This window comes from Martes martes (genome assembly GCF_963455335.1).
Source record: "Martes martes genome assembly, chromosome: 17".
In the NCBI taxonomy this organism is placed as follows: Eukaryota; Metazoa; Chordata; class Mammalia; order Carnivora; family Mustelidae; genus Martes; species Martes martes.
In genome coordinates this window covers 26,159,967-26,180,241 of record NC_137905.1, presented here as the reverse complement: position 1 = coordinate 26,180,241, position 20,275 = coordinate 26,159,967, and the positions used below count along the sequence as shown (strand labels likewise).

Here is a 20,275-nt window from a genome sequence, read left to right as displayed (position 1 = left end):
GCTGGCATCTGCCGCGGGCCTGTGACCGCCTCAGCCCTGGCGGAGGCTCTCTTCCCTGCACGTGTCAGGGTGTCACTCTTCCTGACCCCTCGAGGGTTGTCCTGGTTGTTTGGGTGGCTGCACCGGAGTGAGAACGGAAGGACAGCCTCTTCCTTCCTTCCTCCGCTGCGGTCCCCAGGGAACTTCGGTGCCAGTCCGGCTGAGGCAGGGAGGACTGGGCCGGCTGCTAACACAGCCTTCAGGCCGAAGTCCCTGCAAGAGAGGACACGAGGAGGGGTTGCGGCGTCTTATTTAGGGGGTGGAGAAAGGCAGTGCTGGAGCCATGATCCTACTGGGGTAAGGGCCCCGGGCAGCAGTGCCCAGGGGTACTGTTCTTTCTCAAAGAGGGAGAATCCGGGGCCCAAGTCCTCCTCCACCCCACGCCCAGCCTGCCCTGCCGGGGCACAGCACCACTCTCCCTCCCCCACCCTCCGCTGCCCCGCACCCATGCAGCACGTCAGCGCCTACCCCAGGTGGTCGGCCCAATCGCTGATGTGGCTGATGGAATGAATCGTACTAGCCGCCCCCCTGTAGCCCGTCACCCCCGCCCACACGCTGAAACCCAGCTGGGACCACCCGCCACCCCAGCTCTCAAGGTCATGAGCCAGGGTAGAGGGACCCACCAAGAGAGGACGTCAGAGCCCCCGCCTCCAGGTGGGCGCCTGCCCCGCCGCAGCAAGGGAGGGGGCTCTGACGTCACCGGGAGCCAATGAGAGCGCTCGGCCCTGGGGGCTGGGGGCTCAGAGCACATTCGGCTGCGGCCCTCGGGTCGCCCCTCTGGTGCTGCACCCTGAGGGACCGGGACACTTAGCTCCTGTCTGGCTGAGCTGGGTCGGAGCTCCTGGGTCGGTGGGGGAGGGGGGTTCAGCCGAGTCACTGGGCCGCAGGGGACCAGCCTTTGGGGGAGGAGAGCACTGTGCCTAAGTCCCAAGGCCCAGGGTATGCTGATGGTGATGCGCGGTCACACCAGGGCTGGAAGCTTGTAGACAGTCCCCCACGCACAGTGACAGGCGGCAGAGGTGTGCGGGTGGATGACTGCCGCCCTGGGCCCTGACTGGTACCCCGGGGCCAGCGCTGACCCCCGCGGAGAACCGCCCTTCACACCGCAGGAAGCGCATTGCAGCTCTTGTGCATTGGCGCCCCTCCTGCCCCCCACCCCCTGCCCTCCAGAGCTGAGCGAGTAGTGTGGGGGCTGGGGGACGAGGCGCAGGCCCCCCAGCAGGGACAGGCGGCTGTGGAGAGCTGCCTGCTTGGAAATCTCCGGAGCGGAGCCTTCAGGGCATACTCCTAGCCTCAGAGGCTGGCACCTGGCAAGGCCCAGTTTACCCTTTCTGGGCTTGACCTTGAGCAAGTCATTTCTCCTTTCCCAACCTCAGTTTGGTCCTCCAGGGCTTGGGTCCCTGTGACAAGTAAATGAGACACGACGGTCAGCCATCATTGAGCAGGAAGTGTTCCTTGTTTTGTTGGCCCTGAGGACAGGCCTGGGATGTGGGGAACCTGTGGTGGCCCTGGGCCCACTTAGAGGACATCAGGTCTATTGAACAGGGCCTCACAGCAGAATTGTGGCTCCCAGGGTGTGGCCTTTGGCTGTGGGGTTGGTGCCACCTTGTCATTCCCTGCTGAGACACAGGGGTCCTCTGAGCCCTGACCCAGGAAGACGAGATCCCAGGAAGCTGTCTCCTGCCTTGAGTTCCCCCTTTCCATCGGGAACAGGAGCTTGGCTTCTCTCTGAACCTAAGTGTCCTCCACGTGCAGAAGGGGAAAATGCATGCAAAACATGCTTGGCCCTTGGCACACATTTGGGGGTCAGTCACTCCTGCCCTTGACCTTAGCCCTACCTCCCGCTCACAGGGCCAACTCATACCCGTGGTGCAGGGCAAGGCTGTTAATTCAGCTCTGACAGACCCTCCTGGAGTCTGACCATCAAGACGCCAAAAGTGACTAGTTTGCAAAGAGACCGTCCCCCAGGGCACCTCCCCAAGGCTCAAGGATGCCTGCACACATCGGCCTCCTCCTACAGCATCCAGTGCCTGTTCTCAAAGGACTAGCAACCCCAAGCCACAAAATCAAGGGAGTGAACCAAGAGGATCCCAGAGTGGTCACTGCAGAAGGCCTTTGGGGTTGGTTTCCAACCACGCCCTGCCAGAAGCAAGGCCTTGGTGGTCACGGGGATGGGCATTCAAGGTGGAAGGAAAAAACGTGAGCAAGAGTCTGGAGGTGGGAGCCAGGGACAGTGTGGGTGCCGGAGGCTGGGCTTGGCTGGGGGGAGGGGGTTGTGACTGCAGATTCCAGGAGGGGCTGTCCAGGCCATTGACCTTCAGCAGCAGCCCTGAAGGATTCTGAGTGGAGGAACACGGCGAGGGCGGGACTCAGGCTGGAGTGGCTGTGCTGTCCTGGAGGGGGGCTGCAGTGACTAGGAGAGAATGAGTTTCACTGGACCCTGCAGGGCCGAGAGTGGCAGGGCCTGGGCAGTGGCAGGCCACCCCACTGGTTAGCAGACCTCCCTGTGCACGCCAGCCATCCGGGAAGGGTGCTCCAGCCGGTCTGCTCTCCTGGGGGGGCTGCCCGGGGCCAGGGGGGGTGTGGAAGGAGAATAAGATGCCCCCTGCTGGGAGGTGGGGCCCCACCACAGTCAGGAGTAAGGGCTGTCCCTGTGCTGTTTTCCCTCCAGGAACATGATATTGAGACACCTTATGGCCTGCTGCACGTGGTGATCCGGGGCTCTCCCAAAGGGAACCGCCCGGCCATCCTTACCTACCATGACGTGGGCCTCAATCGTAAGTGCACCCCAGCCCCATCCTGCCTGCCTCGGCCTTCCCTCCTTCCCCACAGGGCAGCCAACATCCCCACTCACACTCAGCTCTGTGACCTTAGCCGTCTGGGCCTCAGTGTCCCTGCTGGACCATGAGGCTGGTCGCTTCCACCTTGCCCTCCCTCTCAGGCCCACAGGCCTCCCCACCCCTTTGCTGAGCCACAGCTGCGACTTGTGTCTTTGCAGACAAGCTGTGCTTCAACACCTTCTTCAACTTCGAAGACATGCAGGAGATCACCAAGCACTTCGTGGTGTGCCACGTGGACGCCCCTGGGCAGCAGGTGGGGGCGTCGCAGTTTCCCCAGGGGTAGGTACCAGGGAGCACTCCCCACTCCAGATCACCCTGGCTCCGTGGTCCAGGCCGCGCCCGGCCCTGACCGCCCGCTCCACCCGCAGGTACCAGTTCCCCTCCATGGAGCAGCTGGCCGCCATGCTCCCCAGCGTGGTGCAGCACTTCGGGTGAGTCCCACCCAGACTCTGGCCCTGGGCAGGGGGCCGGAGGGTGCCCCGCGCCACCGCAGGGCCAGCAGGCACCAGCTGAGGGCAGCGCCTCCCCTGGCCCTGGAGTGACCAGCCGTGCTCTCCGCCAGGTTCAAGTACGTGATTGGCATCGGAGTGGGAGCTGGAGCTTACGTGCTGGCCAAGTTTGCCGTGAGTCTCCCTCCTCCCACCCCCCCTCCCAGGGCTGGCCTCTCCCTGCAACGCTTCAGCCACAGCCACAGGAATATCTGCTTTTTCTTCTTGCTGCTCCCCCACCCCCTACTTCCTCTTCACTTAGAAAATCCCCCCCTTTTTTCTTTTTTTAATCCCAGGAAATTTTTAAAAAGTTATTTTTCCATACATTTCCTCAAAAGGCTATAAACGATAACTTGCGTAGCCATTAGCCCAAACCCAAATATCTGTGAGCCACAAACTCTACAAAGAATTGGTCTAGCCACTAAGGAAGGATTTTTCTAATCACTTACACGCTAATTAGGGTAATATCTACCTTTTTACATTTCTTTCTTTTTTTTTCAAAGATTTTATTTATGTATTTGGCAGAGATCACACGTAGGCAGAGAGGCAGGCAGAGAGAGAGGGGGAAGCAGGCTCCCCACTGAGCAGAGAGCCCGATGCGGGGCTCGATCCCAGGACCCTGGGATCATGACCTGAGCTGAAGGCAGCAGCTTAACCCACTGAGCCACCCAGGTGCCCCATAAATGGGAGTCATTTCTTAACCAAAAATTATACTTATGTTAAGTTTGGAAGAATTTTTTTTTTTCAAAATGTCACATTCTAGTTACCATTCTGATATTAAAGATTTTATTTATTTGTCGGAGATGCAAGCGCACAAGCAGGGGGAGCAGCAGGCAGGGGGAGAAGCAGACTCCCGGCTGAGCAGGGAACCCCATGCGGGGCTTGATCCCAACCCCAGGATCATGAAATGAGCTGAAGGCAGACGTTTAACCGAATGAGCCACCCAGGCGCCCCAGTTTGGAAGGTTTAAAGGAAGTTGCATTTCAGAAACAGCACGTCGAGTAAGAGCCCATAGGCTTTTCATATCTGAAAACAAAAACTTAATTTTCAGGATTCAAAAAATTCTTTTTCTTTTTAAATATTTCTTTTTCCAAAAGAAAAGGCCATGCATTTTGAACTCCAGTGTGGATTTCGGCACTTACCGCTTGTTAGCTGCCGACCGTTCCCTGTCCCCGCAGGAACACTGACAGGATAGCAGAATTGTATGTATATCACTGCTTTCCGCTGAAGAAATCATTTGAGTCTCTTTTACATTTGAACACAACACAGGCTTTGGAAAGGTCGGTTTTCTTCTTCACTAGGGCTTTTTTTCTCTGTGAAAGTAAAGAAACAAAATACTTCGTTGAAGATGTTTACTCAGTTTTACATCAGTAACATAGTCAAAGACTTACTAAAAGGCGTGGAAAACAACCTACAGACATAGATTCCAAATCAGTCAAAGAATTGTGAAAGGTTAAGGGAGGGGAAGAGGGCAGGGAGGAGGACGAGCAGGGGCCGAGGGCAGGGGAACCCAGGCAGGGGTCCCTCTGGGCCCCTGAGTCATCTGTGGCGTCCTCTTCTCCTCGGACCACCCCCAGCCACCTGCGACATAGGCAGGGCAGGCACTTTAGAGCCGGAGCGGGAAGACAGGCTCCCTCCACACCCTCCCGCCTCCCAAGCCCTGTCTCCCTCTCACCGCAGCTCATCTTCCCCGACCTGGTGGAGGGGCTGGTGCTGATGAACATTGACCCCAACGGCAAAGGCTGGATCGACTGGGCGGCCACCAAGGTGAGCGTGGTCCTGGTAGACAGGGGTGCTGGTGCTGACGGTGCCCTGCGGGTGGTGCGGGGGAGAGGCAGCACTCACGGGGCCTCCCTCCTCCACCAGCTCTCTGGCCTCACCAGCACTTTACCCGACACGGTGCTATCCCACCTCTTCAGCCAGGTAAGGGGGTGGGGCCCCCGTGGGAGCCGCGCTGGGGGGCTGACCTAGGGGTCTTGGGAGCCTCTAGAGGGCCTGGTTCCACCCACTCTCCGGGGTGCCCAGGGCTTGTACCCCCTCACAGCCAGGCAAGAGGAGGCGGTCTGGGTGGGCGTTCTGGGGCATCTGACCTGTCTCCGCTTGGCTGAGACAGATGGGGGGGGCTCCTCTGACTGCCGGATGGAGCCCTCCCCTCACTCCACGAGGCACCGCCCCCATCCCCCCCATGGGAAGAGGGCTGCAGACTGTGCTACCTGCGAGCCCCCTCTGAGACCCCATCCCCATCTGTCCGTCTGTCCGCTCCCTTCCACGCACCTCCCCCATCTGTCCCCCGGGCCCAGGAGGAGCTGGTGAACAACACAGAGCTGGTGCAGAGCTACCGGCAGCAGATCGGAAACGTGGTGAACCAGGCCAACCTGCAGCTCTTCTGGAACATGTACAACAGGTGCGGGCAGTGCGGGGCTCAGTTCTGTGGCCCCAGGCACTGAGTGCTCGCTCTGCCGGGGCTCGGGGAAGGCGGCAGGCCAGACACGTGCGCTCCCCGGTCTGCAGGTGGGCAGCTGGGTGCAGCTCTGAGAAGAGTCACTGCTGTCTCAGGGTCACGCCCCTTGAAGGGCAGACGGGGAGCAGGTCTGTGGATGGACTCAGGTGCTTGGGCTCTTCCACACCTTCTCCCGTGGGGCACTGCGGTCCCGCCAGGGGTGGTGAGGGATGCCGGCAACATCCCTGACCCCCATGGCCTGAACCTCCGGGCTGACATCTATAGGTAGGGAGGAGGCTGGATGAAGCCCACGGTTTTCAGGCTGTGCTCCTTGGAGCCCACCGGCCTTCCCTCCTTCCTTCCTCCTACTAACATTTATTAACCTCCTGCTGTGTGCATGGTGCTGGGGATACACTGGAGAGCGAGAGGACCAGGCCCTGCCTGCCTCTCTGACCTTGGATCAGCATGCATGGGCGGTGGTACATGTCAGGGCCATGCTTGGAGGGGGAGTGACAGCCAAATTGAGGGCCCACCTGGTTTGAATTGAGGGGTCCGAGAAGTCCCATATGAGGGGATGCCTGAAGACCCCCTATTTGGGCAGGCCATGCCCCTGTCTCCCTATCTGTCAGCTGGGATCTGGGAGGCCTTTTCCATAGCTGAGACAATTCAATAACCATAAGCCCCAATTCTGGGCCCAGACGTGGACATCGGGCCCTATTGCCATTGTGGGACGCTGGGGTGGGGCCCGGTGCGCACGACCCCTGGCATCCCATCCTGAGCTGCCTGCCTCTACTCTGCCTCTCTCTCTGCAGCCGCAGAGACCTGGACATTAACCGGCCCGGAACAGTGCCCAATGCCAAGACGCTCCGGTGAGTGCCCTGCACGCCCCAGGCTGCCCCTGCCCCCTCCTCCCCCGGCCCAGGCCAGACAGCCCTTTTCCTCTGTGTCTGCAGCTGCCCAGTGATGCTGGTGGTGGGGGACAACGCACCCGCTGAGGATGGGGTGGTGAGTGAGGGACTGCGCGCTGGCTGGGGTGGGGGTGGGAGCCTGGAGTAAGGGCATCATTGGCCTCTGGCCAGCGGGACCAGGACTTGGATGTTGACTTCTTAGCCCACCTCCCCACCATCTTGCCATGCATCTCCACCAGGCAGGCCCACCCTTCAGGTGAGGGAGGCATGTAGATGGAGGGAGCTGGGGCCAGACCACCTGCCAGTCACCCCTTCCCACTGTCCCTCCCAGCAGTGTAGCCCCATCCCAGTCTCTGCTGACCTCAGGCCCAGAGACTGAGCTCTCTTCTCTGCAGCTTGGTTCATTCATGCTGCAGTAATCCCTGAGCACGTGCATCCTGGGTCTAGCCATGGCTCCTATTGCCTTTGGGGATCGTCACCTTTCCCACTGAAATTCTGGAAGCAGGCAGCCCAGGGCTTCATGTCCCCGTTAGCACAGAGCCCTTAGGGTCCAGGAGTACCTGAAGCTACCCCCAGTGTGTCCGAAACAAGGACACCTTCCCTGTGCCTCTGGGTGGAATAGGGTGTAGGAATAGGGTTCAGACTGTCTGGACCCAGGCAGAGCACCCCCCTCCGCCCTCACCCCATCTCTTAACGATCCTTGACCCTCCCTCATCTCACCGCCTGACCCCTGTGGGCCCTGGAGCTCTCCCAGCCACGCCCATCGAGGTGGCCCCAGCTTCCTGTAAAGACGTGGCCCAGCCCCTGCCCCATTCCTGCCCCGCCAGCAGTTGTGAGTGGAGTCCAAGGGTGTCGGGTCCCTCGGCGTGGGGGTGGGGGACCGCTTCCTGATCGGCAGGGGCTTGGACTTTCTGAAGGCAGCCTGCATGCCCTCACTCACCAGTAGAGCTTTCCATCTCTGGGACCAGAACCTGCCTTAGCCACTGGGGTGGGGGACTCCCCAGGGCCGGGGCTGCCTTACTCTGCTGACCTTGTCCTTAGGTGGAGTGCAACTCCAAGCTGGATCCGACCACCACGACTTTCCTGAAGGTGAGGCCTTCCTCCCCCGCTGGAGGCCAGCTCCCCAGCCAAGGGCCCACCCTCGGAGGGGCGTGCCTGGGGTCCCATCCGAGGTGGGAGCGGACAGTGTGTCCGCTCAGGGCAGCCTATTTAGGTGCACAGGGCCCGGGCAAAGTGTGGGGTGACCCCTGCTCAGCTCACCCCCCTCTCTTCCCTGCAGATGGCAGATTCCGGGGGACTCCCCCAGGTCACACAGGTGAGAACCCTGACCCTCCTTCCCTTATCTAGCCCGGGTGCGGGAGCCCCCCCCCACCCCCACCCCCCGGGTCTCAGGCAGCCAGTCAAAGCATGTGACTTTCTCTCTGTCCCACAGCCAGGGAAGCTGACTGAGGCCTTCAAATACTTCCTGCAAGGCATGGGCTACAGTAAGTAAACCTCCCCCGACCCCACCCTAGAGGTGTGGAGGGGGGGCAGATGGCAGAGGGGGGCTGGCACACCGTGTGGGGTGATAGTGAGCAGCCTGCTGCCGTGTGACTTCTGTGTTCGCGGGGCCCGGAGGCCGCGCATCTCCCCACACGTTCCCCATGACTGGGGACCCCGGGGAGTCTCCACCTGAGTTGTGAGGAGGTGATCCCAGGCTGTGTCGGGCTCTCCTGTGCCCTCCGGGAGGCTTTGGGACACTGTTCTCATGGCGATGTGGGGCGGTAGGCTCTTCTTCAGGCCTGGGGGGCCCGAGCCCGGGGCTGGGTCCTGCCCACGAAGCCCATGTAAAGCTGAGTCCTGCACACCACCCGCTCCCCCGCCAGACCCACAGCACCTGAGAAGGGCTTTTGCCACAGGGTGGCCCATGGTGTCGGGGGCGTCAGAGGGGGCTTGGGGGTCTGGGGCCTGAGGAAAACATGTGGGAGAGCTAAACCTGGGGGCGGCACAGGTGAAGACCCCAAGGTAATAGGGGCTGTGGGGTGGCAACGGCCACCCTCCTCCCCTCTGCCGACTGCCCCTTAGCAGAGATGAGATGCCCAGGCTGCTCAGGAGTGTCTCCAGCCCACGCACGCGTGCACGCTCACACACACACACACACACGTGCACACACACACCTTCTCATCTCCTTGATTCCTCCCCTTCCCCCCGTATACCTGGCTCTCCTGCTGGAACTCCTCTCCCTGAATTTGTGTCTCCCCCCAGTCTTCAGCCTCTGGAGCTTGTGCCTCCGTGGAAAGACAGGGAGGGAAGACTGTGAGGGAAGGCTGGGGGCCCAGCCAGGAGTGGGCCTGGCAGCCTCTCTGGGGAGAAATAGGGCAAAGAGAGGCCCGAGCCGACAGAGGGACACAGCGGGAGCTCTGAGGCTGGGCCTGAGCTCCAGGAGCTCCCACCGAACGTCTGTGGGTTGGTGGACGGACCCCGCCTGGTAGGCTGGGACCTGTTCTCAGGGCCCCGTGAGAAACGCCGTCGGGCAGCCCAAGAGCCGGGCAGGATTTAGGAGGTGGTGCAGGCCTCCCCCAATCTGGACCTGGGGAAACTGAGGCCCAGAAGAAGGGGGAGGGTGCTGCTGCTAGGGATATGGGCCCCAAAGCTCCTCTCACCATGAGGCCCTCGGTGCCGCAGCCCAGACTAGAGAAGCGGGGGCAAGAGGAGTGTCCCCAGCGTGGTGTCCGGGCTCCCTCAGGGGCTACTGCAGTGGGCGGGTGGGAATGGGCTTCCTGAGGCTGTGGCCCGGCCCGGCCCGCTCTGTGCCTGTCCTGTTGTCTCCTCTCCCTGGCCTTGTTGGGCCACGCTCTTCACCCGAGTTCTGTGTCTCCCCCACCCCTCCCACCCCGCCCTCTGGCTCTGTCTTCTCTCTTAGTTGCATACTTGAAGGACCGAAGGCTGAGTGGAGGAGCAGGTAGCCCCGTGCCCCCTCCCATGCATGGACCCCTGCCCCACAACCCCCCTGCTCCTTCCTCTGTGCGGTGCTGCAGCCGGGCCTCATCTTGCTGGGCTTGGGAACTTTCTTGTGTCCTGCTTGCCTCCAAAGTCCGAAAGAGTCCTGCTTTGTCACAGATCCTGGACTCCAGTGGACTGTGTCCCCTGTTCAGGCTCTAGAGTGGCTGGGGTTTAGAGCAGTCTGGCTTATGGGGTGCCATGGGCCGCGTGGCTTTCAGAGCTCAGGCTGTTGGAACCAGAGCCTCACAGAGCGGAAGCCCAGGCTTGGCCCTGGGAGCGGGGGTGTCCGGCCATGCCCGAGCTGGATGGATCGCCAGTTGCATTCAGGAAGGTGGAATTCACCCTGAGAGTCTTGTTTGTGCAACTCTGAGTACAGACAGAAACTGGATTTAAGGCAGTCTGTGGCCTCTGCACCTTGTCCTCCTTGACAGAAGTAGTCGTGCTCCCCTGTCCCGTCATCCTCTTGAGGGAGGCATCGTGGGAAATATGTCCATCCCTGCACCAGCTCAGGGGGCCCCAGTCCAACCACCTTGCTCTAGCCGTAGCTCTGGCCAGCTGTCATGAGATGGGTCCTGCTGGCCTCTGCGGGGGCCCCCGGTCCCCCGCCTCTTGGGCTCAGTCACTGGTGCTGGTGCTGCATGCCCCCGGCTTGACAGGGTAGATGCCAGAGCCGCGGCTTGAGATGGGCCCCCGCGCCGTTGGAAGAACGGATCTGGCTGGCCGCTTCGCTTGCGTCAATCCTTGTCCCACCCCCCGGCCCCTAGCCCTGCCTGCCCGCCCTCATGCCCTCTCTCGTCTCTGTCCACAGTGCCCTCGGCCAGCATGACCCGCCTTGCCCGCTCTCGTACGGCATCTCTCACCAGTGCCAGCTCGGTGGATGGCAGCCGCCCGCAGGCCTGCACCCACTCGGAGAGCAGTGAGGGGCTGGGCCAGGTCAATCACACCATGGAGGTGTCCTGTTGAAGCCCTTGGCCCGGCAGAGACACCCACCTGCCCCCGCCCGCCTCAACGTCCCACTGCCATCCTCGCGCCGGCTCGTTTTCCTTTTAGTTTATTTTTGTGAAGGCCAAGGGGAGGAAATGGGTTTACTTCTCTTTTGTTAAAAAGATGAGGGGATCCATCCTAGATACTGCAGAACAGTCTCCAGATGGTTTTGAGAGACTCACTCCTTCCCACCCCCAGCTCACTCACCTTGTCAACTTGGCTGACTTAGACCCCTCTTCCAACTCCCCACAGTCAGGGCGGGGTACAGGGAGGAAGGGGATTTGCTAAGGAGAGAGTTCGAGTGCTTCTCTGGGCAGGATCCAGGATAATATCCTAGACTGAAGAAAGCACGGGATGGCCCCCTCGGGCAGGCAGTTGGAGACGGTTTTGAGGTGGTGTGCTGGGACAGCAGGAGCCACAGGGTCCAGCTCAGGTACTGAGGGGACAACCAGGAGGAGGCACTGGGGGGCACTGGGAGGCAGGAATCCTGGAGCTCTGCAGGCCCCTTTCTCCCCATCTCCTCCACCAAGCACATCTGTTTCTGTCTTTTTGCACTTGTGACAATCATCTGAACCGTAGCCACAAGGGGGCGCTCCTACCAGGCAGCAGTTTTCCTGGTGCTCTCTGGGCTGGCCTGGTGATGTAGGGCCAGGCAGGCAGGGTCCAAACAGGGTTTCTCTGCCCAAGGAAGACAGAACACAGAGGACCTAAAAGGCAGGAACCCCATAGACTGTCTTAGCCCAAACACTCCACCACCTCCTGGCCTTGGCCCATGTCTGAGCCAAGGCCCAGAGGTAGAAAGTTGCCTGATCCTCTGTCTGCATTGGGACCTGATTTGGGGACTGAGCTTAAATGCTGGGATAGCCCATGAAGGTTGGATGCACCCAAGAACTTCATGGTGTTTGCCTTCGGGAGCCAGTATGTGGCTGGAGGCAGTGGTGGCTGAGAGTCCCAGTTCCATGGAGGACAAGATTTTTGCCCACAGGTTCCGTGGAGGACAACTCAGTCAGCAGCAGTGTGTCCAAAACCACCAGAAACATGGTATTATCTCTGGTCCTGGTCAAGCTATGCCAGTATTTTCTGTGGGCATCACTAAGAAAGAAGAGAGTTTATTTGGAGAGAAATGGTCTAAGGTAGCGAGACTTCTGCAGGCCCCCACTGCCATCTCAGAACGTCTGTAGTGGCTTGGGCTGGGGCTTACTGGGTCCTGGGGTGGGAAGTGAAGGTTCCTGAAGTGAACAGGGCCAGGCAGAGGGGAAAAGCTCTCCACACACACTGGTCTCCTCCTTTCACCTGAAGCCCAGGACTGTGCCATACACATCCCACCCACCCACACTATCAGGGAGAATCTCCTGGCCCAGAAACCAGAGCCACTGGTCTTGGAGCCTAAATCAGTTGCCACACAACCTGAAACAAGAGGGGAGAGAGACATGCGAACTGCAGGGCTATGGAGGGGACAGTTGCGTGTGGGGTGCTGAGGCTGAGCGGACACCTGCATCCACCTTTCCTTGGCACATATCACCCCCTTCTAGAATCTTAAGCCATTACTAGACTGCTCTAGAGCCTGATGGAGTGTTAGTCTGTCCCCAGTTCTATTCACTCACGTGCTTCCTTTGAATATCAAATGTGACTGTTTGAAAAGCTGGTAGAATTAATCTCTCTTACTGTAGATAGCGCTGCAGACCTTGGATTTTTTTTTTCCTGTGTTCTTTCAGATGAGATATCTATAAATATCTATACATTATATATATATATATGTATATTGGGTCTTCCTGCGTGTGGTTTTCCATCGGAGGTTGTCTCTTTGGTCAAAGTGAACTTTTAATGGAGTTATTTTCCTCTCTGTATAAAGTGAAGAACCTAATTTTGTGTATTCCAGTGGCTAATGTCATGAAACTTTGAGATGACAAAATGTAAAAAAATAAAACCCTTGTCAAAGTAGAAAGTTAACTGTGCTGGCAAACTAATAAAGAAATGAAGAAGAATTCGAGTATGGTGATGCCAGGCCCATCACAGGAAGCTTTTGAAAAGGCAGCCTTGAGGTTGGTGCTTCTTGGGTTTAGGTGGGAGTGAAAATGCAGGAGTTTCCATCCATGTTTCTATTTCCGGTTTGTTTGTTTTTTTTCCTAAAACTCTACCCCCACCTTGGGGCTTGAACTCAGGACCACCGGGTGATCAAGAGTCACCTACTCTACCAAATGAACCAGCCAGGTTCATTCCAGGTTATTTCCAGGTCTCCTCACATTATCTTACTAAATCTTTTTTTTTTTTTTTTAAGATTATTTATTTATTTATTTATTTATTTGACAGAGATCACAAGGAGGCAGAGAGACAAGCAGAGAGAGAGGAAGGGAAGCAGGCTCCCCGCTGAGCAGAGAGCCCGATGCGGGGCTCGATCCCAGGACCCTGAGATCATGACCTGAGCTGACCCTGAGATCATGACCTGAGCTGAAGGCAGAGGCTTTAACCCACTGAGCCACCCAGGCGCCCCTATCTTAACTAATTCTTGAGAGAGACCATGAGCAGGGAAGGGGGGACGCAGAGGGAGAAGCAGGACGGGGTGAGGGGGCCTGGGCGATCCCAGGACCCTGAGAACCCGACCTCCAGCTGAAGACAGATGCTTAACTGAGCCACCCAGGTGTCCCTCCAATCCTTAAATTAATTCCACTGGATATATAGTTTCACAGGTGAAGAAACGGAGCCTCAGGATAAGGGATTTGCCCTAAGCAGCAGCCAAGCTAGGAGCTGGCTTTAGCATTGCAGGACTCCAAAACCCTGCTTCATTTTCTAAACTTAACAGCATGCTACTTTCCTATGTTTAACCACCACTTCTGACTCATTAACTCAAACATAGCGTTCCTGCTACGTGTCAATAAAGCACGTAAATTTAAAAAAAAGCCCACCATATGCGTATGATGGAAAACAGAGGAATACACCAGCGAGTGCGTGCAGAGGTTGTTTATTCCCGTTCTGAGAACCCTTCCCATGCCCCTCGCAAGCGCACACAACCTCCCCCACGGCGCCCGGGTACGCAGGCGCGCGCACACCAGCTCTGCGCAAAGAACATCTTCGATTATCCAGGCTAACGACCAGTCGCGATGAGGAAGGCAGGCCGGCCGCCCACCTGGGTGCGCTCACAGCCGGTCACCCGGGAGGCCTTTGCGGCTGGTATCCAGAAACTGAATTTTGTTCTCCGAAATGTCTCAGCTCTTGGAAACAAAGGGGAGAGAGTTGGGCCTGGCTCGGAACCAGGCTCGAGGCGATACAGGGAGACGTCCGACCGCCCGTTTCCTAAACCCAGCTGCGAACTCCCGGGCTTCAGAAGGACTTTCCCCCGAGGTGCGATTTGACCAGGGGTAGCTCCCGACTCGTCGGAGGCACGGGAGAACGTCACGTGGTGTCGGGGGCGGGGACATAGGCCCCGCCCCCCAAAAGGCCTTTTGTGGGACGCCGGAGACGCCGGAAACGCCGACGCAGAGTTCCTGACGCGCGCGGCCTCAGCAATGGCGACTGAGGCGAAGCGCCGGCGGGTAAGTCGCAGGAGACGGGAGCTGGGCGCTCCCTTTTCCACGGCTCCCCTGCTCCGCTCGCTTGCGGGGGTCCCTGGCTGCCCTCCGCGTCCCCTCCCCCCACCGAGAACCCTCCCTCCTCTCGTGCCTCCGTCTGCTCCCGCGTCCCGCGCGTTTTCCGGGGCGGGCCCTCTCCACGGCGCTAGTTCGTTCCAGGTGGCGGGGCCTGTGGGCGGCAGCGACGCGGACGCTGACCCAGACCCGGACCCGGACCCGGTGGCCGGTTTCCTGAGCTGGTGCCGGCAGGTGGGGCTGGAGTTGAGTCCCAAGGTGAAGAGACGGGGGGGTTGGGCTGGCGGGAGCGCCGGGGGCGGGGGCGCAGGCCTTCTCTGACCTGCGGCTGCCCCGTTCAGGTGGCGGTGAGCCGGCAGGGAACGGTGGCCGGTTACGGCATGGTGGCCCGGGAGAGCGTGCAGCCCGGGGAGCTGCTGTTCGCCGTGCCGCGGGCCGCCCTCCTTTCGCAGCACACCTGCTCCATTGGCGGCCTGCTGGAGCGAGGTGGGTGCGCCGGCGGGGATGGGACGGAGAGGCGGGCCACGCAGCGGCGCGGGTTTTCACCTCCGTGTCTCCCTCAGAGCGAGGCGCGCTGCAGAGCCAGTCGGGCTGGGTGCCGCTGCTGCTGGCGCTGCTGCACGAGCTGCAGGCCCCGGCCTCGCCCTGGAGCCCCTACTTTGCGCTCTGGCCGGAGCTGGGCCGATTGGAGCACCCCATGTTCTGGTGAGCGCCTTAGTAGGGGGTGGGGAGCACCAGCACCTGCGCCTGGCTCGAACCGCCCTGGCCGGGGACCGGGTCCCCAGGCACTAGTCCCGGTGGGGTGTGTGAAGGGAACTCGGGTGGGGTGTCACTGCAGGCCTGAGGAGGAGCGCAGGCGACTGCTGCAGGGCACAGGTGTACCGGAGGCGGTGGAGAAGGACTTGGCCAACATCCGCAGCGAGTACTATTCCATCGTGTTGCCCTTCATGGAAACCCACCCGGATCTTTTCAGCCCCAGGGTTCGCTCCCTGGAACTCTACCGCCAGCTCGTGGCTCTTGTGATGGCCTACAGGTCAGTGAGCAGAACCTTGAAGGACTTTTTTCCTTTAGAACTCGTTGAGGGATAAGAGGGGAAAGAACAGTGAACCACACCCCAGTCTCTCACACTACACTGGGCTTTAGCAGAGTTCTCTCTGTGGCAGCTTTCAGGAACCACTGGAGGAAGAGGAGGATGAAAAGGAGCCAAACTCCCCTTTGATGGTGCCTGCTGCAGACATACTAAACCACTTAGCCAATCATAATGCCAATCTAGAATACTCTCCAGTGAGTGCATCCCTCTGTTACTGTTCTTATGTGCACTGATGATCAGGCATTTGATTCAAACCAGTGCTTGTCATTTATGCTGGTCTGAGAGTTAGGCTAAGTGGGCTCCGTTCTCCTCGTGGTAAAAACAGAGGTGAAGTTAGTTTTTCTTGTGATGTAGGTTGTTTACATATTCCAAACAGTTGGAACACAAAACCTCAATACCTGCAAAGAAAGTAGTGGTTACTTTTCTAAGCTACTGCCATCATTTCTTTGGTGTCAGAGGTTAGCTATACTGTCAGTACTTTGTGGGGAGAAGCAGGGAGGGGAAGGGGATGGTCATACATCAGGTCTAAGATAATACCAGGGTTTTATCAATTCCATTTACTAAGAGGGAAGTTGTAAGAAAAGATCAAGTTGGTGGAATTAGGGAATGGCTACTTTTTAATCCTGGCCTCCATCTGCCATTTTCACTTGGGGTTTAATTGTTCCTTTTTAAAAACAAGCAGCTTTTTAAGTACTGCAGATGACTGAGCAGAGATTCACCTAATAAAGCAATGAGGCTGAACTTGACCTTTTCTAAGTCTCACCTCTTTGATTCTACTGTATAGGCGTGTTTCACCTCAGATACTGTGCTTTTTACAAATTGAAGGTTTGTGGCAACCCTGTGTTGAGCAAGTCTATCGGTGCCATTTTTCCCCCCTCTTTGGGAGCAGCAAGCTTCCTGCTAAACAGGGAGCCTGATGCAGGGCTTGATCCCAGGACCCTGGGATCATGACCTGAACCGAAGGTAGAATCTTAACAGCTGAACCACCCAGGTACCCCCAGTGTCATTTTTCTAATGCCACTTGCTTCATGACTGTGTGTCCTATTTTGGGAAGAATTAAAATTGCAAGAACTGTAGTATTTCAAACGTTTCCATTATTACTGTATTTGTTTTGGTGATCTGATCAGTAATTACAACTCCCAGAAAGCTCAGGTGGTGGTTAGCACTGTTTAGCAAAAAAGCTGTTTTCTGAAATACATTTTATATGCACTGGGACACGAAAAAGTTCAGTTGACTCATTTTTTTCTTAAAACAGTATTTGCTTTTTTGTGGTGGTGTGGAACCGATCCTATACAATCTGAGGTATGCCTATACAGGACTTTAATAGGAACTAAAAGTAAAATGTGGGTAGGTGTATCATCAATTCCAGTGCTGAACTGTACCCACTGGGAAGATCTTCCGAAGAGGGAATTAATCTTCATGGGGCTGGCCAGGGAAGGGCCTAGTCCCAGCTTCTCCCTTCCACCCCAGAATTGTCTTCGGATGGTGGCCACTCAGCCCATTCCTAAAGGCCATGAAATTTTCAACACTTACGGGCAAATGGCTAATTGGCAACTGATTCATATGTATGGTTTTGTTGAACCATATCCTGACAACACGGATGACACAGCTGACATTCAGATGGTGACAGTTCGTGAAGCAGCATTACAGGGTGAGTGTCTGGTTGATCCAATCTTGGACACCAGTGGATAGGTCTCTGTGCCCACCCCAGGTGCTCTTAAATAGCAGCTTTTTTTTTTTTGGAAACTGGGTAGATTAAGAAAGAAAATGCTGGGTATATGGAGACGTTAACACTATTACTATCTACAGGAACAAAAGCTGAAGCTGAAAGGCTCCTACTGTATGAACGCTGGGATTTCTTATGTAAACTGGAGATGGTTGGGGAAGAGGGAGCCTTTGTGATTGGGCGTGAGGAGATACTCACTGAAGAGGAACTGACCACCACACTCAAGGTAAAGGGCTGAGAATAGCCAAAAAATATTTAGAGCTTAGACGAGAAAGGAAACATGGAATGGAGGGAGAACACACTTAAATCCTGTCGAGATAGGCTTCTCTAAATTTAGAAATACACAATTAAAGGGCCCAATGATTGCTTCTAGGTACTGTGCATGTCTGCTGAGGAGTTCAGAGAGTTTAAAGACCAGGATGAATGGGGAGATAATAAAAGGGAAGAGGACAGCTTGACAATCACAAATATCCCGAAACTCAAAGCATCATGGAGACAGCTTCTTCGGGACAGTGTTTTGTTGACCCTGCAAAACTATGCCACAGACTTAAAATCTGAACAAGATTTACTAGGTAACAAGGAGGTGTATACCAAACTGAGCGGGAGGGAACAGCAGGCCTTGCAGGTTCGCTATGGTCAGAAGATGATCTTACACCAGTTGTTGGAACTGACAAGTTAGCAGGTTTTGTGTTGCCTGAAGGAACATCGACAAGAACTTTATTCTAAGCTAATATTCACTGATGCTTGAAAAAAATGAAAATTTCGAACTTCTGCTTCACTTCTCATTAAGTGCCAAAAGGAAAAGTAGCAAAGGTGGTGTGTTAGGGTTAACTCTGAGGTAAGGCGAACTGTTTGAAGATTGGACACAATCTTTAAAATTGGAAACTGCTGATGGTTACTAAGATCAATAAATCGTTTAACTGCTTTGTTCTCAGTCTGAACTAGAGTTAGCAGAAATGTGATAGTAGTAAGGTCTTGGTTGTAGTCTAGCATTTAATAACATGGACTTTCAAGTAGACCTGGGTCTATTTTGAGCAAGCTTCTTCCCTCCAAGACTGCTTCCTGTTTGAGGGTTTGATGAGCTATATGGTGCTGTCACTCAGCAACTGTTTTACTTCCTCAGCAATCTGAAGTTTGCTATAGATGGCACAGCTCACCCTTGAGGGAAGAAACCCTAAGACAAGACACCAATGACATTCAGACCTTACTTGTTAAAATTTCTATTTAATCTTGAGCCTTTTTGTCCTCTGTGGCCATAAAACTTGACAATCAAAAGTAAGGTATTTAAGTGGCATAAATTTTAAATATATCAAAATCCCACGAGGAGAAAGGGTATGAAAAATCTTTTGTAATTCTTTCATCACAGAAATCTGCTCCAGTGATTTTCTACTGTTGAAACATGCCAGGTTAGTGGGAAAGATCTCTTATCGTTCAGCAAGAAGTGATGTTTCCTCATGGCCCCAGGCTCTGTGAGACTGGGCCGTCCACTTTCCTCCTCACCACCAGCACTGGCTGCTGCTACTGAGAAAGGCACAGTGGACTCACACGTATGTCATGACTTTAATGTTTTGACTACAGTATGCATACACATACAAGTAAGGGAGCTAGAGCCCAGGAACTAGAAAGGCTACAAAATACAACACGTGGACCAATACATTTACAAAACATTCAAAATCTTTACAAAAGGGGCTGTATTGGTCCTTTTGACTTTTTTGTTGTTCAATATAGCCTGTATGGCTATTCACTGGGAAGGAGGAAGGGCAATTCATACGCTATTAGTTCCCTTTCCCACAATTTACAAGTATGAAGAGAGAGCTAGGGGCACTTGTAGGCGTGATGTGGTTTCCCTTTTCTAAAAAGAGCTGACTGTATCTTGGGGCCTAAAGCGTTACGTTCTCCAGTGGAAATGAGAAAATGATGCTCTCCCAGCAGTCAGCTTCAGATTTGGGGAAGAAGCAGAACAAAAATCCATGGGATCTCAATTGTGAGCTCTTCCCATGTTCCCTAAGCATACCAAATAGTAGCACATACACATTTTTAACAACTTTGTGATTTTCAGGGTCCCCTGTCCACATTAAAAAAATAAGTTACACAATATTTAAACTGGCTTTTTTTGCTATTCTTTGGGACACCAGGAATGTCAGAGACATGGAGCTATGTTATATCCCCAGACAAGTGCATGGCATCAACAGCCTTCAGTTACAAGCTAGGCAGGTACCAAGTTTACCTACTAGCCTTGGACACATTTTGCACAAACCCACGAAGTTCCAGACAAAGGTTTTATCTTTCATATATTTACACAGTTCAAAATGATATTCACAGCATCTTCTAAATTTTGGCCAAGAGTCAATAAAAAGCATTTAAACTTTGGAACGTGCCCACATAGGAAGCTGACCCAAACAGTAATTGGGGCAGGTACCCGGAAACCAAAGGGCTGGGAAAGTCAGGAAGAGCTGAAAGGATTCTTCAGCCAGTTTATAAACCTGGTGCAGTGGGACCTCCAGGCTGTGACACATTTACAGCAGAGATGCAGTTCCATCTAACTGGCACCTGTCCCTTCCATTACTTGCTGAGCCTGCTTCTGTCCCATGCAGCACTGTGCAACCGACTGGAATAACCTAAAAACAGACAGTTACAAGTTTGTGACAAAAACTTCAGACCTGGCAGTATCTTGGGTCACATGAGCTTTGGCTATTTTAACCTTCTTAATCACCCGCCCCAGCTAGAGCCATCATCTGTTTCTCATTCTTAGATAAAAAATGACTTTGAACTCACTTTTCAATTTCTGGGGCACAGTGTACAAACTCGTGGTTCCAGAACTTAAACGCTGGATTTTTAATCAGCTCAATGAAGGTAATAAGAAGACCCCAAGGATGTGGCCTATTTACAATCAACCGTTCCAAGAGAACCCTGAAGGGGAAAAAAGGTTAGTTACTGCACAGAGAAACCTACAAATTTATGACCACTTCTCCTTTACCTTTTTTCCTAACTTTTCTCCTTGATTATGAAACTACATGCAAAAGTTAGTAGCTTTACTAATGACAAGTGGATTAATGTCTATATATATAGTTATGGTTAATGGTTAAATGCAGGTGGATTCTGGAATTAGAAAACCTGGGTTTGTACCCTGCCCCTCTTCCCATTAATGAGCCTAGAAGACTGAGTTAAGGTAAAGATAACAGTATCAGATAACAGTC

General features: G+C 55.3%; 3 protein-coding genes across 10 annotated transcripts in view; 2 read left to right on the top strand and 1 right to left on the bottom strand.

The window, feature by feature from the left end:
- The window catches only part of NDRG4 (NDRG family member 4), a 40,821-nt gene extending 28,175 nt beyond the window's left edge, over nucleotides 1-12,646 (top strand). For 2 of the 3 annotated variants that reach the window (XM_080829658.1, XM_080829656.1), the window contains exons 4-17: nucleotides 2,711-2,816; nucleotides 3,038-3,158; nucleotides 3,248-3,310; nucleotides 3,442-3,502; nucleotides 5,048-5,134; nucleotides 5,234-5,290; nucleotides 5,668-5,771; nucleotides 6,620-6,676; nucleotides 6,761-6,812; nucleotides 7,757-7,804; nucleotides 7,995-8,030; nucleotides 8,148-8,199; nucleotides 9,618-9,656; nucleotides 10,506-12,640. In XM_080829658.1, the coding sequence (XP_080685784.1) occupies nucleotides 2,711-2,816; nucleotides 3,038-3,158; nucleotides 3,248-3,310; nucleotides 3,442-3,502; nucleotides 5,048-5,134; nucleotides 5,234-5,290; nucleotides 5,668-5,771; nucleotides 6,620-6,676; nucleotides 6,761-6,812; nucleotides 7,757-7,804; nucleotides 7,995-8,030; nucleotides 8,148-8,199; nucleotides 9,618-9,656; nucleotides 10,506-10,660 (1,038 nt within the window). In that variant the 3' untranslated portion in view covers nucleotides 10,661-12,640. Of the gene's footprint in view, nucleotides 1-2,710; nucleotides 2,817-3,037; nucleotides 3,159-3,247; nucleotides 3,311-3,441; nucleotides 3,503-5,047; nucleotides 5,135-5,233; nucleotides 5,291-5,667; nucleotides 5,772-6,619; nucleotides 6,677-6,760; nucleotides 6,813-7,756; nucleotides 7,805-7,994; nucleotides 8,031-8,147; nucleotides 8,200-9,617; nucleotides 9,657-10,505 lie in introns of all 3 variants that reach the window. The other variant, XM_080829657.1, reaches the window with a different exon arrangement.
- Nucleotides 12,647-14,142: 1,496 nt separating this feature from the next.
- Nucleotides 14,143-19,171, top strand: SETD6 (SET domain containing 6, protein lysine methyltransferase). The gene is made up of 9 exons (XM_080827967.1): nucleotides 14,143-14,211; nucleotides 14,407-14,520; nucleotides 14,604-14,748; nucleotides 14,826-14,967; nucleotides 15,101-15,295; nucleotides 15,426-15,546; nucleotides 16,823-17,003; nucleotides 17,162-17,304; nucleotides 17,452-19,171. Exons 1-9 carry the CDS (start codon nucleotides 14,185-14,187, stop codon nucleotides 17,755-17,757), a joined length of 1,374 nt encoding a protein of 457 aa, XP_080684093.1. The 5' UTR covers nucleotides 14,143-14,184; the 3' UTR covers nucleotides 17,758-19,171.
- A 172-nt stretch (nucleotides 19,172-19,343) lies between these two features.
- The window catches only part of CNOT1 (CCR4-NOT transcription complex subunit 1), a 110,096-nt gene continuing 109,164 nt past the window's right edge, over nucleotides 19,344-20,275 (bottom strand). For all 6 annotated transcript variants that reach the window (XM_080827959.1, XM_080827963.1, XM_080827961.1 and 3 more), the window contains exons 48-49: nucleotides 19,854-19,988; nucleotides 19,344-19,696 (exon numbers count right to left, since the gene is read on the bottom strand). In XM_080827959.1, coding sequence (XP_080684085.1) covers nucleotides 19,618-19,696; nucleotides 19,854-19,988 — 214 coding nt within the window. In that variant the 3' untranslated portion in view covers nucleotides 19,344-19,617. The remainder of the gene's footprint in view (nucleotides 19,697-19,853; nucleotides 19,989-20,275) is intronic.

Excerpts from the sequence above, each read along its gene's own strand:
- SETD6 (XM_080827967.1), top strand. The coding sequence starts at position 14,185 with ATGGCGACTGAGGCGAAGCGCCGGCGG. Across the intron at positions 14,968-15,100 it reads TTGGAGCACCCCATGTTCTG|GCCTGAGGAGGAGCGCAGGC; the intron begins GTGAGCGCCTTA and ends GTGTCACTGCAG. Across the intron at positions 15,296-15,425 it reads GCTCTTGTGATGGCCTACAG|CTTTCAGGAACCACTGGAGG; the intron begins GTCAGTGAGCAG and ends TCTCTGTGGCAG.